We start from the raw sequence: 16,340 nt of genomic DNA, 5'->3' as shown, positions 1-16,340 counted from the left end.
TATGCTGAGAGTAAATTACACACAGTAGGACTCCATTAACTAATGCCGCTTTTCCACTACAAACGCGGCTGAGCCGTGCCGTGCCGAGTCGAGCTGAGTCGGGCTGAGCGGGGCTATTGAAGTTGCATTTCGACTACAACCGCGCTGAACCGTGCTGGCTGGAAGTGGGTGGACACATTGGGTGGAGTTAGCGAAAGTGGGTGGACGTCGTGTGATGTCGTTAAGCAGCGCAAACAGTGACATCAGTGACAGTGGCGGAACAAGTCAGAGCCGGGCCGGGGGCGGGGCAAATGACCGGGCCCTTTATTAAAGCTTATCATAACATCATTTTAGGCTACAAAATGTCCGCAACTGCGGTGTTTACCAATTTCAACACTACCGGGTGCAACTATGTTATTTAGTACATCAAGTCCTTCAAACGAACATGTAACTCAGAAACAAAAAACATTAGGATACTGTACATGGCTCATAATAAAACATCAATAGCCTATACTGCGCACATTATTTGAAGGGCATACGAATGAGCGCTCAGAGGTTGCAACGGTGCCAGGAAGAGTCAGAAATAAAAGGAGGGCGGTGCAAACCTCACTGAATGCACTGTGTTTACCAATTTCAACACTACGGGGTGCAACTATGTTATTTTGTACATTAAGTCCTTCAAACGAACATGTAACTCAGAAACAAAAAAACATTAGGCGACATACTGTACATGGCTCATAATAAAACATCAATAGCTTACTGCGCGCATTATTTGAAGGGCATACGACGAGCCTTGCGCTCCGCGAACTCGTCCACGATGCTCTGTATGTCACTGATTCAGTGATCTTTTCAGCGGTAGTCTCACGACCCGAATAGTAAACAATAAACATGGAGGACATGGAGTCGTTAGTGTTGCTGGTCTTGGTGCTGTGGCTTGTTGTCACCGACAACGCGGACATATACTGGCAAGAGCGTATAGATGAGGCGAGGCGCATAAGGCTTCAGAAATTCTCGTAATTCATAATTATTCTCCTTCCGGGTTTGCGGTGTTTACAGATCCCAGCGCGCTCGCGGGGCGTGTGTGGGCATGTGAGGACACTCCTCCTCACCAATCAGTGCACAGGGGAGTGTCTGCTCACGCCCCCAGCCTCAGTCGGCACGGTTTGGCTCGCTTCAGCCCCACTCCAAAACGGTGCGAGTTTTAGGGGCTAAGCAGGGCTGAAACGAGCTGAGTCGTGCTGGTTTTTGGTAGTCGAAACGCGAGCCGTGTCGGGCTGAAGTGAGCTGAAGCGAGCTGAAGTGAGCTGAAAAAGGGTAGTGGAAAAGCGCCATAATTAGATGACTTCTGAAGGCAATTGATTGCACTGGATTGTATTTAGAGGTATCAGAGTACAGGGGGCTGAATACTAATGCACATCACATTTTTCAGATTTTTATTTGTTTAAAATTTTGAAGACCATTTATCATTTTCGTTTCACTTCACAATTATGTGCTACGTACTCTGTGTTGGTCTATCACATAAAATCTCAATAAAAAACTTAAGTTCGTGGTTGTAAGGTGGAAAAATGTGAAAAAGTTCAAGGGGTATGAATACTTTTTCCAGGTACTATATATATATATATATATTTTACACACACACACACACACACACACAATACTTCTTACACAGTCAAGGTAGCTTTACAAATAAAAACAAACACATGCATTAATGTACCATGGCTGTTATTAAAAATATAAATTATATTGTAGTAATATTGTTATCAGATGGCTGCAAATGGACTAGTTTTGATTATCATGAGCTAAAACCCCCTTTGGTGTGGTTTTGGAGTTAATTGGGAGGCTCTGGCTGAAAGTAGGGCTTTCAGATCCAGTGAAATTCACACACTTTCATTTACCAATAGTGTTATTGCTTTAATCATATTATTTTTGCAAAAATTAATAAACTCTAAGTGACAGTTTAATCAATCATGCTGAGAAAAAAAAACTGGAAACAAGCTAACAGTGGTGCTTGAAAGTTTGTGAACCCTTTAGAATTTTTTATATTTCTCCTTAAATATACCTAAAACATCATCAGATTTTCACACAAGTCCTAAAAATAGATAAAGAGAACCCAGTTAAACAAATGAGACAAAAAATATTATACTTGGCCATTTATTTATTGAGGAAAATGATCCAATATTACATATCTGTGAGTGGCAAAAGTATGTGAACCTTGAGGATTAGCAGTTAATTTGAAGGTGAAATTAGAGTCAGGTGTTTTCAATCAATGGGATGACAATCAGGTGTGATGGGCGCCCTGTTTTATTTAAAGAACAGGGATCTATCAAAGTCTGATCTTCACAACACATGTTTGTGGAAGTGTATCATGGCACGAAGAAAGGAGATTTCTGAGGACCTCAGAAAAAGCATTGTTGATGCTCATCAGGCTGGAAAAAGTTACAAAACCATCTCTAAAGAGTTTGGACTCCACCAATCCACAGTCAGATTGTGTACAAATGGAGGAAATTCAAGACCATTGTTACCCTCCCCAGGAGTGGTCGACCAACAAAGATCACTCCAAGAGCAAGGTGTGTAATAGTCGGCAAGGTCACAAAGGACCCCAGGGTAACTTCTAAGCAACTGAAGGCCTCTCTCACATTGGCTAATGTTAATGTTCATGAGTCCACCATGAGGAGAACACTGAACAACAATGGTGTGCATGGCAGGGTTGCAAGGAGAAAGCCACTGCTTTCCAAAAAGAACATTGCTGCTCATCTGCAGTTTGCTAAAGATCACGTGGACAAGCCAGAAGGCTATTGGAAAAATGTTTTGTGGACAGATGAGACCAAAATAGAACTATTTGGTTTAAATGAGAAGGGTTATGTTTGGAGAAAGGAAAACACTGCATTCCAGCATAAGAACCTTATCCCATCTGTGAAACATGGTAATGGTAGTATCATGGTTTGGGCCTGTTTTTCTGCATCTGGGCCCGGACGGCTTGCCATCGTTGATGGAACAACACATTCTGAATTATACCAGCGAATTCTAAAGGAAAATGTCAGGACATCTGTCCATGAACTGAATCTCAAAAGAAGGTGGGTCATGCAGCAAGACAACGACCCTAAGCAGAGAAGTTATTCTACCTAAGAATGGCTAAAGAAGAATAAAGTTAATGTTTTGGAATGGCCAAGTCAAAGTCCTGACCTTAATCCAATGGAAATGTTGTGGAAGGAACTGAAGCGAGCAGTTTATGTGAGGAAACCCAACGACACCCCAGAGTTGAAGCTGTTCTGTATGGAGGAATGGGCTAAAATTCCTCCACGCCGGTGTGCAAGACTGATCAACAGTTAGCGGAAACATTTAGTTACAGTTATTGCTGCACAAGGGGGTCACACCAGATACTGAAAGCAAAGATTCACATACTTTTGCCACTCACAGATATGTAATATTTGATCATTTTCCTCAATAAATATATGACCAAGTTTAATATTTTTGTCTCATTTGTTTAACTGCATTCTCTTTATCTACTTTGAGGACTTGTGTGAAAATCCGGTGATGTTTTAGGTCATATTTATACAGAAATATAGAAAATTCTAAAGGGTTCACAAACGTTCAAGCACCTCTGTATTTGCAAATTTCCAAAAAGTAGTTTCATATAAAATTTTACGACAAAGTGTGAAACCAAAGCGTTTATGAATCGGACATTGTTTTTTTTAATTAGTTGGAACAATGTAATATGTTTAAGTTGTGCCATATGATACAGAATTACAAAATTCGGTGAATCAAAACAATTTCCAAGAATCAGCATTTTAAACAGTACTAAATAATTTAAGACTTAAGCTTGAAACTTCAAAATGTAACTTTTATATATTTCGATCTTGTTTCTATTCTGTAATAATTTTGTATGAGAATAAAAAGATAACAAATAATTACAAATTGTAGCTGTTGTTTTTAAACATGTCTGACATATCTCTTGAGCGATGTAGCCATCTGTAGTTCCACCCTTAACGTCTGTAGATCATGTGGTTTAATCCTGATGGGAGTGCAGACATTTTAGTAAATTGAGCCTCGAGCTCAATGAAAGCAAAAGAGACAGATTTGGATTTATGTAGACTTTTTGATTTGCCACTTAGCAACCAATAGGACGGAATAAAATGGCTTTAAAATTTGGGCAGAAAAATCATTATAGCCCTTTCGTGTCATTGTCATGGATTATCAACTAATATGTTCCTCCAAATAACCCACTTTTTTTTACCCAGACATTTTTGCAGCTTCTGTAGAACTGAGCAGTTAACTGAACATCATTTGTTTGTCTGAAGAGGAAGAGATAAGGATGCTGGCCATGTAAAGACTCCCCAGCATAATACCACAGTAGGAACATTAATGAAACATACAGCACGATAGGTTTCATAACTATTATGCAGAAACCAAGCACATAGTAATTTCACCAACCAAAAACTCTCCAGCCAAAAGTGTTGTACACTTACAAGTACACCACAAGGCAGAGAGTAATGTAGTGTAAACAGTGTTTTTTAAATAATGACACATAATTTTTAACCATTTCTAGTTACATTTCTACCACAGGACCGGGGACTTTCTGGTTTCTCAATAACATGACGGTTTGACTTTCTTTCTCTTATTGGCTAGTGAGGGAATAACTGTTGTTCAGTGATAACAGGAACTAATCTGTCTTGCAGATGTTCCACAGTATTAAATATAACTATAAATGTTCAAAGTAGTGTGTGTCAATAATAAATGGTGTAAAGAGGAATAAAATACTTCAGAACATGTTGCTATTGGAAAATAATTAACTTCATAGAGCTAACAGTAATTCCTTTATAATTCCAGTATTATTCATTGTATTCTTCTTTGTTTTTTTTTTTTTTTGGGCTGGTGATATCCGAAACATTTTGCTAAACTCCAGTTATAAGTTCCTGTATTGAAAATAACCTGTTTGAAAGTGCAGAAGTAAATTTTTCTGATCTGAAAATTTGCTTTACTGTAGGTCCCATGCATGCTTTGAGTTTCTTTTCTAAATAAAACATGACAGTCTTTTATAAGTGTGACAGAGAAATCCATTTAATCTATTTATACACAGCACACAATTATTGAAATAAATTAAATTTTCTCTAAAAAACCCCTCAGAATATTTACTTTAAATCATGTCAAGCAATTCAAAAAAAGCATATAAATTATATTCGGTCCAAACTGTATTTGAAAATATTCTATATTACTGGAGGTTTGCTTTTTCCTGTGCTTGCTTTGGTTTCCTCCACTTGTTCCAGTTTCCTCCCACTTTCCAAAAAACGTCCTGATAGGTGAACCGACTGGCTATGCTAAATTGCTCTTCAGTGAGAATGAATGATTGTTTTAATGTGTAAAGATGACTGGATGAATATTCTGTTATTTTTAAACTGCTCTCCTTCACCATTGGAAAAAAAACAAACAAACCCAGAACCAGAAGAGTCAATAATGAATATAAAATGCATGAACATAATGGATTAAAAAAAAAAAAATCAGTAGTGCAATTATAGCCATTATATACATCTCATCTCATTATCTGTAGCCGCTTTATCCTTCTACAGGGTCGCAGGCAAGCTGGAGCCTATCCCAGCTGACTACGGGCGAAAGGCGGGGTACACCCTGGACAAGTCGCCAGGTCATCACAGGGCTGACACATAGACACAGACAACCATTCACACTCACATTCACACCTACGGTCAATTTAGAGTCACCAGTTAACCTAACCTGCATGTCTTTGGACTGTGGGGGAAACCGGAGCACCCGGAGGAAACCCACGTGGACACGGGGAGAACATGCAAACTCCACACAGAAAGGCCCTCGCCGGCCATGGGGCTCGAACCCGGACCTTCTTGCTGTGAGGCAACAGCGCTAATCACTACACCACCATGCCGCCTCATTTTATATATATATATATATATATATATATATTTTTTGAAAAGTTTAAGTTTTTAAGTCTGGACTAGTGGAAGTTTTACCAGGAGGGGGATGAAGGCACATGTGGATTCTTGAGAGGTGTGAGAAGTTGCAAATCTGTACTCCAGATTCATAACACAGGATGAAACTACAAGGACACAAGCTCATCTTATTGCCAGCAGGTATCATTAAAGAAACTGAAAATCATAAATGGCTCAGACACAAAAAAAATTAGAATTGGAAATACAATTTGATTAATCAAATCACCCAGCCCCACAGCACAATGTCTTATAGTCTAACTAGTCTCAGCTATACAGAAAATAGACTCAAAAACTGCTAAAATTTCTCAACATACAGTGTCATTTTAATTTCACAAATTAAAAAAATAAATAAAACTTAATAGGACGTCTCAGGTAGTGGTGAAATGAAAACCATCCATCACCTCTGCTGCGATACTAGAGCCAGAAGGCTAGTATGATAGCTAGTAGTATTTGGCAAAACGACTGCAGAAATGTGATGCCTGGAAAAGGAGAAGATCTGCTGGTGGATCTTAGAAAAATGCAATCAATCAAGTAATAATAGATATTTTAATGTCTCACACACACTCAGAAATAAAAGGTGCAACAATGTACATTTCCTTGTGGTGGTGGTATCATCAAGGGGCAGGTTTTGTGTCATTTTGTATAGAGATTTCACCTGGAAATGTGAATATAGTCTCATTGTAGCTAGATAAATGGGCTGGATGCAACAGAAATGTACGAGGCTAATTGTCAGAAGATTGAATCGAATCAGTTGCTAGGAGACAAATAGGCCGTGTTCTCTGGGTGGAAGGGTTAGCATTACTCTCTGTCCTCTGTCACTCACAGCGACACTAGCAAGTTGTGGGTGTCTCATGTATGCATAAGAGATAGCACTTTGTCCTCAGGGTGTCACAATGCTTTGTGACAGCAGTTTGGAAAAATGCAGCTGGCTGGCATTATGTGTCATATGATGGCGGGAATTGGCATGTGACCAAACTGGAGGGTGGGGTGTAAATATTGATGTACCCTTGATGGTGCCACACCAGCAGGGTGTTTACAATTGAGCCTTACCGTGTGTCCAGGCTGTGGAGTTTGCAGCTGCATTGGGGGGGTGGGGTGGGGGGGACGGACACAGTTTTGATTAAAAACATATCCATAATGTTCTAAATGGCAATCTGTTCAATTTTTTCCAAACACCTCAATTCTTATCACTTGGCTCTAATGAGTCTGTATCTGTAACTCTTCTCCAGTTTGACTTGTATCAGAGCATAAATGCAACCAGGCTAATATTGTGTATTTTATATACAGTACAGTTCTGTTGCAGATTTACAACCCCAATTCCAAAAAAGTTGGCACACTGTGTAAAACATAAATCAAAACAGAATGTGAAGATTTGCAAAATCATGGAAACCCTATATTTCATTGAAAATAATACAAAGGCGACATGCTTGTAATGAACTCGATACGAGTTGTCAACAAATCTTATAAATTAGTGCATGAAACGCGCTTACAACATATTTCCAATGTGAATATTTTACTGTGTGATGGTGCAGAATGAGAGAGTGTGGGAGAATAGCCTTCAGGGCAGAGTCTTTAGTCCAACCACTGCATAAGCAGTGTAATAAAAACCGCGCACCGTCTGTGCGCTTTCCAAAAACAAAATCCCGCCAGCAAAAAAAATAGGGAAAAAAAGGAGCGATCTCACCTCTTCAGATGTGGGTTTAAGTCCATCTGTACCTTCCTCAAAAAGGGCGAAGAAGAACAAAAGTAATCCATAAGCGTGTAGCAGTCAATTTATTTCGGATCATTGAAGAATACTGAAGGATGTCAGAATGAACGCGCGCCGGCTTCTGTCTACCTCCATTCATTCCTCCTTCCGCTCCCCATTCAAAAAACGAGCACGTGATTTAAAGGGTCTAAGGCAGGGGTGTCAAACCTGATCCATAAAGGGCCGTGTGGCTGCAGGTTTTCATTCCAGCCATGCAGCAGCACCCTGATTTGGCTTATTCAATCAACTGACACACCCACCCTTTAATCAAGGGTGGGTGTGGCTGCAAGTATTTGACTGTGTGAAGACAGTTCAGTTGATTGAATAAGCCAAGTCAGGTGTGCTGCTGCATGGCTGGAATGAAAACCTGCAGCCACACGGCCCTTTATGGATCAGGTTTGACACCCCTGGTCTAAGGCCATAGGACAGGGAGCGAGGAGGGGCGCGTGTGTGTGTGTGTGTGTGTGTGTCAGTCAGTGACAGGGTGAGTGACAGAGAAGAACCCTATAGACTTCCTAGGCTCATGCTCGCCCTGAATTTCTCTTAAAGTGAGGCTTTCTATGTCTTAATTTACATAGATGTTTTAATACGAAATATAAATAAAGTGTCTTAGACATAGATACTATTTTACGCTACTGATAAATAAAACTTTATGTGGCTGATGCTACATAGTCTCTCCCCCCCCAGACTGGATATGTCGAGAGAAGGACCAAAGTAGGGCTTAAGATTCACCACGTTCACATTGTCAGTGGACTTGTCAGGGAACTGAACCTTGTAATTTAGGGCTCCCAATTTCTTCTTTACAATGCATGGTCCCATCCACTTTGGTGCCAGTTTGGCTGAGAATCCCTTTACAGCATCAGATAGTGGATGGGTTTTGACCCACACCATGTCCCCTTCAGAAAGTTCCATGTTTCTCCTTTTTGAGTTGTAATATTTAGCTTGTTTGTCCTGTGCTCTTTTTACACTGGCAGCCACTTGTTTCGACAGTTCCAGCTGTCTTTCCAGGAGAGAGTGTTGCGAGGAGGTTGGAGACGGAGCCTTTGACAAAAGTTGGTCAAGAGGACCTTTGAGACCACGTCCCAGATGCAGCATGGCTGGTGCAAAACCAGTGGACTCTTGCCATGAGGAGTTGATGGCGAACCGGAACTCATGTACCCACTGGTCTCAGTTGTTATGTTTTTCCCCTACATAGGAGGCTATCATGGTCTTGAGTGTTCGGTTGACCCGCTCAGTCTGGTTCGTTTGTGGATGATAGCTTGTGGTGAACTTATTTATCACTCCCCATGATTTGCAGGCAGCTTTCAAGAGGTGACTGGTAAACTGGCTCCCCCTGTCGGACAGAAGATATTTTGGTGTACCCCACCTGGTGAATATCTCTTCTGTGAGAATCCTCACTAGCTTTGGGGTTCGGCTATCACGCACAGGGAACAGCTCTGTCCATTTGGAGTAATAATCCACAAGGACCACCAAGTAGCAGTTACCCTTGCGACTGTGAGGAAATGGGCCCATGATGTCAATACCCATCATTTCACCAACCTCAAACACTTGGGTCGATTGCAGCAGACCACTGGGTTTAGAATTGGAAGGCTTATGTTGCTGGCAGACAGTGCACTCTCTGATGTGGGCCCAGGTGTCTTTGCGGATATCAGGCCACCAAGCAACCTCTAGGATGTGCAGGAGGGTCTTCAGGTGCCCAAAGTGTCCGCCTAAAGGATTATCGTGGTAATACTGTAAGAAAGTGGACTGCAGCTCCTTTGGGACGACTAGCTGGAATTTGTGCCCATCCCGTGCAATTGGCACTCGCCTGTAAAGCAGCCCCTGCTGGTCAACAAAGGTGATGCGGCTAGGAGAAACAGAGTCAGAGGAAGACATCTGCCCACGGACCCCTGCGATGTAAGTGTCTCTTCCTTGAGCAGCAGAAATTTCATCCAGGGAGTTGGGCAGATCAACAACCACTTTTGTGGAGGCAGAACATACAGCAAGGCGTGGCATCATCATGGTGGTATTATCAGCGGACATTGGACTCCGTGACAAGGCATCAGGAACAACATTTAATGTACCCTTTCTGTAATGCACAGTAAAGGTGAAGGGCTGGAGTCTCAGTGCCCAGCGTATGAGGCGTGAAGAAGTCTTGGGGGTGTTAAAGACCCAAGACAGGGCTGCATGGTCTGTCACCACTTCAAATTGGACTCCTTCAAGGAAGTGTTGCCATTTCTCCACAGCCCATACAACAGCCAAACACTCTTTTTCAGATGTAGAGTAGTTTCTCTCGGCACCATTCAGTAGGTGGGAAGCAAAGGCAATGGTGTGTTCGCCGTCATCATCGTCCTGTGTCAACACTGCAGCTAGCCCAATATCACTAGCATCCGTGGCCACCTTGAAGGACTTTGACAGGTCTAGATGAGCAAGCACCGGGGGAGATTGTAGTGCCTCTTTCAGTCTTTCCCAGCTCCTCTCACAGTCCTTTGTCCACTTCCATTCAACATCCTTCTTCTTGAGATTGTGAAGAGGGGCGGCCAGATCTGCAAAGTTTTTAATGAATTTATGATACCAGCCGGCAAGACCCAGAAACCTCTGGAGCTCTTTGATGTTTTGAGGCCTAGGATAGTCACTGATGGCCTTGAGGTTCTCAGAGTCAGCTGCAATACCCTGGCTGGACACTTGGTGGCCTAAGAACGTCAAGGAGGTCTTGAAGAAATGACATTTCTTCAGGTTGAGGGTCAGTGAGGCTAGATGGAGCTTCTCAAACACCTTCCTCAGATCGGCCAGGTGGGCAGCTTCAGACTTTGAAAAGACAATAATATCGTCTATGTAAACAAAACAGTATACCCCCTTCAATTCAGCCAGGACTGTCTCCATAAGCCTCTGAAATGTGGCTCCCGAGTTCTTTAGACCGAAAGGCATAGAAAGGAAATGGAAGAGACCATAAGGCGTGATGAATGCTGTTTTTTCAACACTGGCCTTGTCCATTGTGACTTGCCAGTATCCTGAGCGTAGATCCAGACAGCTAAATACAGATGCACCAGAAAAGGACTCAAGGATGTCATGGATCTTCGGCATTGGATAGGCATCAAACAGAGTCTTTGTTCAGGCGCCTGTAGTCGACACAAAATCGCCATTTCCCTTCAGGCTTGGGCACTAGGACAACTGGAGAGGCCCATGGGGAGGAGGAAGGCTCAATAATCCCATCAGCTTCCATCTCCTTCAGTTGCTGCTGGATAATCTCCCTCTTTAGTGGAGACACTCGATAAGCTGGACAGCGCAAAGGGACGTCATCGGTCAGCCGGATGGCGTGTTCTACAGCGGTCGTCCTCCCAAGTCTTCCAGAGCAGACGGACGGCCACTCATTCATCAGCTGTAGCAGCTCAGGCCTAGGCTGCTGGGGTAAGTCAGACAGGATGCTAAGATGAACAGATGTGTTAGGTGCTGGCTTTCTATGAGGCAGAGCATAATAGATGTGAACTCTTGCTGGTTTCACTGTACACCATTCATTTCCCCACTTGTTCTGGTCAGGCTGCGGATAGTATGTTATTTTCCCTCCATTTTTTACTCCATAGGTTCCCCGCCTAAAATCCAGGTGCACGCCACTCTTTTGTAAGAAGTCTAGGCCCAAGATAAGCGGGAAAGCCAGATCTTCATCAGATAAGACATACATGGAGTGTGTCCAGTACGTGTTATGGAGGTCAAGGGTACAGTTAACTATCCCTAAGGCCTTTTTGGCTGTCCCATTGGCCGGGGCAAACTCCTGATCACCACAAGGTGACAGGTTTTCCTGTGGCTTCTTAATCTGCTGCTACAGTTTGTCACGCATCAGAGAGAAAGTACTCCCTGTGTCCAGCAGGGCGGTTCCTTGGAAGCCTCTGATAGAGAGATTGACGGCCAGGAGAGACGGTAGATGTTTGGGAGGAGCGTAGGAGTGTATTTCAGATTTCACAACATTTATTTCAGCTTTTTTTGTCTTTGGTTGCTGTTTAGCTGCTTTCTCATTATTAACTCGTGCCCAATAATTTTTCATTGACGCTAGATCATTCTCGATCATGCTGCCTACTTTCACTAATTCAGCCACTGTGTTTACTGTTCCACGTAGGCCTGAAGCGATTTTCGGATTGGCATTACTGAGAATGCGGCGGACCAATGTAGCCTCATCAATGTCAGGCTTCCATTTCAGACAGAGAGCTCTATAATCGTAAGCAAAGTCCCTAATGGGCTCATTTAGACTTTGGATACGAGTACGCAACCGTTCTTCAATTTCCTGAACAAAATCAGTGGACAAAAATGCTGATAGGAATGCAGTTTTAAATTCCTCCCATGTATGGATGTTCTTCCGCTCTGCTATCCACCAGCTTTTGGCTGGACCCTTCAGCACAGAAGACAGCGTGGCTAATATTTCATTGTCTGGTGTGGGTCTTAAATCCAGAAATTCTTTACATAACTATGTAAGTCATGGGGTCTTTTATTTCACTGTCACCACCAAATTCGGGAAAATTCAATTTAATGGGGAGCTTAGATGTTCTTACACCAGTAAAGCTAGAGGGGCTCTGAGTGTCCTATTGAAACCTCACAGGTGACTGTCCTTCTGTCTGATTCACAGGAGACAGTTTGGGCATGCTGGCGAGTTTTAAGTGCCTCAGCTGAGCTTCCCACTGATGGTCATGTCTTTGTAAGCAGTGCACAACTGCATCCTCCAGTTTCGCGACAATATTAACAGCAAAAGTTTTCACTGTCTCAATTTTATTGTCAACCATTTGTCTCATTAAACCTCTGTTAATGATACTGGTGTTTGATTCAGACACTTGTGTTTCTAGATCAGTCAAACGAATTTTCATTTCATCAAGTGCTCTTCTGAGTTCGTGTATTTCCACTTGGTGGACAGACGCATGAGACACGGTAACATTCGTTTCATCTTCACCGTCATCGTTAATCTCTTCCTCCTCATTATAATCATCACCCTCCCCACCTTCAATATTAGAGCTTGTAGTTCTGCTCTCGTCCTCACCAAGATACAGGCTACCAAGGGATTCAGTGAGGCGATCTACCCGTTCTCTAAAGGTAATGTGAGGGCGCGCTAGATGTGCCATTTCAGCATCAATGGATATTAGCGGCCTGTCTAACCCTCTCTGTTCAGATGGCTCACGTAATGGCTCTGCCATATATGACGAAGGACAGAAAAGGTTAGATGGGCCGCTAATATCCATTGATGCTGAAATGGAGCAGAAAGCTGCCTGTCCGGTCCAACTCTCTCAGGAGTCCCGCGGAGAGCCATGGCGGCTCTGTCGGCTCAGTGTGAGGAAGACTGGCAGGACTTTAACGAGTTTACAGCGGCCTCAGAGTCTGAGCCGGGAGAACCGCTTCCTCAGGGGGAACACTCAGCTTTCTGCTCCGCCGGGGAGAGGAGCGGCGGGGCGGCCGGGGAGAGGAGCGGCGGGGCGGCCGGGGAGAGGAGCAGCTGGAGGTCCCCGCAGGATCTGCTGCAGGACTTGGAGCAGAAACTGAACTTGTGTTTCAGAAGCAGCACCGCAGACCGTGAGAACATGCCCGATATTAAACCCATCACCGAGGAGAATTTACTCCGAGAGGACGAGATACAGTGGTGCTTGAAAGTTTGTGAACCCTATACAGTTTTCTATACTTCTGCGTAAATATGACCTAAAGCATCATCAGATTTTCACACAAGTCCTAAAAGTAGATAAAGAGAACCCAGTTAAACAAATGAGACAAAAATATTATTCTTGGTCATTTATTTATTGAGGAAAATGATCTGATACTACATATCTGTGAGTGGCAAAAGTATGTGAACCTTTGCTTTCAGTATCTGGTGTGACCCCCTTGTGCAGCAATAACTGCAACTAAACATTTCTGGTAACTGTTGATCAGTCCTGCACACTGACTTGGAGGAATTTTAGCCCATTCCTCCATACAGAACAGCTTCAACTCTGGGATGTTGGTGGGTTTCCTCACATGAACTGCTCACTTCAGGTCCTTCCACAACATTTCGATTGGATTAAGGTCAGAACTTTGACTTGGCCATTCCAAAACATTAAATTTATTCTTCTTTAACCATTCTTTGGTAAAGCGACTTGTGTGCTTAGGGTCATTGTCTTGCTGCATGACCCACCTTCTCTTGAGATTCAGTTCATGGACAGATGTCCTGACATTTTGCTTGAGAATTCGCTGGTAAAATTCAGAATTCATTGTTCCATCAATGATGGCAAGCCGTCCTGGCCCAGATGCAGCAAAACAGGCCCAATCCATGATACTACCACCACCATGTTTCACAGATGGGATAAGGTTTTTATGCTGGAATGCAGTGTTTTCCTTTCTCCAAACATAAGGCTTCTCATTTAAACCAAACAGTTCTATTTTTGGTCTCATCCGTCCACAAAACATTTTTCCAGTAGCCTTCTGGCTTGTCCACGTGATCTTTAGCAAACTGCAGATGAGCAGCAATGTTTTTTTTGGAGAGCAGTGGCTTTCTCCTTGCAACCCTGCCATGCACACCATTGTTGTTCAGTGTTCTCCTCATGGTGGACTCATGAACATTAACATTAGCCAATGTGAGAGAGGCCTTCAGTTGCTTAGAAGTTACCCTGGGGTCCTTTGTGACCTTGCCGACTATTACACGCCTTGCTCTTGGAGTGATCTTTGTTGGTCGACCATTCCTGGGGAGGGTAACAACAGTCTTGAATTTCCTCCCTTTGTACACAATCTGTCTGACTGTGGATTGGTGGAGTCCAAACTCTTTAGAGATGGTTTTGTAACCTTTTCCAGCCTGATGAGCATCAACAATGCTTTTTCTGAGGTCCTCAGTTCATGTGAGGAAACCTACCAACATCTCAGAGTTGAAGCTCTTCTGTACGGAGGAATGGGCTAAAATTCCTCCAAGCCAGTGTGCAGGACTGATCAATAGTTACCAGAAATGTTTAGTTGCAGTTATTGCTGCACAAGGGGCTCACACCGGATACTGAAAGCAAAGGTTCACATACTTTTGCCACTCACAGATATGTACTATTGGATCATTTTCCTCAATAAATAAATGACCAAGTATAATATTTTTGTCTCATTTGTTTAACTGGGTTCTCTTTATCTACTTTTAGGACTTGCGTGAAAATCTGATGTTGTTTTAGGTCATGTTTATGCAGAAATATAGAAAATTCTAAAGGGTTCACGAACTTTCAAGCACCACTGTATGGAACGCTCTGACAGATAACTACGGGAATGTGATGCCTGTGGACTGGAAGACTTCTCACACTCGTTCTCTCCATCTTCCCTCACTCAACCTCATCCAGCAAACGGTGGACAGTGTGAATCTGGACCTGTCTGATGATGAGGAACTCCGGGAGCAGATGGACCTTCACTCCATCATTGTCTCCTGCATTAATGAGGAACCACTGTTTACTGCGGAACAGGTGATCTTGGAGATTGAGGAGATGATGCAGGAGTCTCCAGATGCAGAGCCGGAGCAGTGTGTGTCCCCACCAGACCTGTCCATCCTGTCCCAGGAGCTACACACACTCTCACACTCCTCATCCACCAGCAGCTATGAAGAGCATCTGCATGGGATGAGTGTGTGTGAGCTGGAGGTGCTGCTGGATGAGGTGGAGAAGAAGATCCGGGTGTTCTCTGAGGAGCTGATCGATCAGCTGGCTCTGCGTGATGAGCTGGACTTTGAGAAGGAGGTGAAGAACACTTTCATCTCGCTGCTCATTGACGTGCAGAACAGACAGAAGGAGCTGATGAAGAGGAGGAGGAAGGTCAGGAGCTCGAGCGGGACGCCCCGGGGAGAGTGCGCGCACACACCCGGGACTTATTTAACTACAGTTATACCGTATGAGAAGCGAAGCGGCGCTCCATCAGTTGAAGACCTGCAGATCCTCACTGGGGCCTCCACTGTAATGAACTCGATACGAGTTGTCAACAAATCTTATAAATTAGTGCATGAAATGCGCTTACAACATATTTCCAATGTGAATATTTTATTGTGTGATGGTGCAGAATGAGAGAGAGTGGGAGAATAGCCTTCAGGGCAGAGTCTTTAGTCCAACCACTGCGTAAGCAGTATAACAAAAACCGCACACCGCCCGTGCGCTTTCCAAAAACAAAACAATCCCGCCAGCAAAAAAAATAGGAAAAAAAAAAAGGAGCGATCTCACCTCTTCAGATGTAGGTTTAAGTCCATCTGTACCTTCCTCAAAAAGGGCGAAGAAGAACAAAAGTAATCCATAAGCGTGTAGCAGTCAATTTATTTCGGATCATTGAAGAATACTGAAGGATGTCGGAATGAACGCGCGCCGGCTTCCATCTACCTCCATTCATTCCTCCTTCCGCTCCCCATTCAAAAAACGAGCACGTGATTTAAAGGGTCTAAGGCCATAGGACAGGGAGCGAGGTGTGTGTGTGTGTGTGTGTGTGTGTGTGTGTGTGTGTCAGTGACAGGGTGAGTGACAGAGAAGAACTCTATAGACTTCCTAGGCTCATGCTCGCCCTGAATTTCTCTTAAAGTGAGGCTTTCTATGTCTTAATTTACATAGATGTTTTAATACGAAATATAAATAAGTTTCTTAGACATAGATACTATTTTACGCTACTGATAAATAAAACTTTATGTGGCTGATGCTACATGCTAAATGTTGAAACTGAGAAATTTTATTGTTTTT

At 43.2% G+C, this 16,340-nt stretch overlaps 2 protein-coding genes across 4 annotated transcripts in view; one reads left to right on the top strand and one right to left on the bottom strand.

Annotated features, from left to right (window-relative positions):
* Nucleotides 1-3,840: 3,840 nt before the first annotated feature.
* Nucleotides 3,841-16,340, bottom strand: part of LOC132867165 (ferroxidase HEPHL1-like) — a 54,370-nt gene continuing 41,870 nt past the window's right edge. Inside the window, exons 19-20 of one of the 3 annotated variants that reach the window (XM_060899935.1) lie at nucleotides 6,987-7,013; nucleotides 3,841-3,991 (exon numbers count right to left, since the gene is read on the bottom strand). In XM_060899935.1, the coding sequence (XP_060755918.1) occupies nucleotides 3,963-3,991; nucleotides 6,987-7,013 (56 nt within the window). In that variant the 3' untranslated portion in view covers nucleotides 3,841-3,962. Of the gene's footprint in view, nucleotides 3,992-5,690; nucleotides 6,445-6,986; nucleotides 7,014-16,340 lie in introns of those variants that run through there. The other 2 variants (XM_060899933.1, XM_060899934.1) reach the window with 2 other exon arrangements.
* On the top strand, nucleotides 12,909-15,683 carry LOC132868065 (fasciculation and elongation protein zeta-2-like). Its single transcript, XM_060901034.1, has 2 exons — nucleotides 12,909-13,273; nucleotides 14,864-15,683. The coding sequence occupies exons 1-2, from the start codon at nucleotides 12,948-12,950 to the stop codon at nucleotides 15,681-15,683; spliced, it is 1,146 nt and encodes a 381-aa protein (XP_060757017.1). The 5' UTR covers nucleotides 12,909-12,947.

Source organism: Neoarius graeffei, chromosome 19 (genome assembly GCF_027579695.1).
Source record: "Neoarius graeffei isolate fNeoGra1 chromosome 19, fNeoGra1.pri, whole genome shotgun sequence".
Taxonomy (NCBI): Eukaryota; Metazoa; Chordata; class Actinopteri; order Siluriformes; family Ariidae; genus Neoarius; species Neoarius graeffei.
Note: the sequence above shows the minus strand (reverse complement) of the source record. Positions and strands in the feature narration are given on the sequence as shown.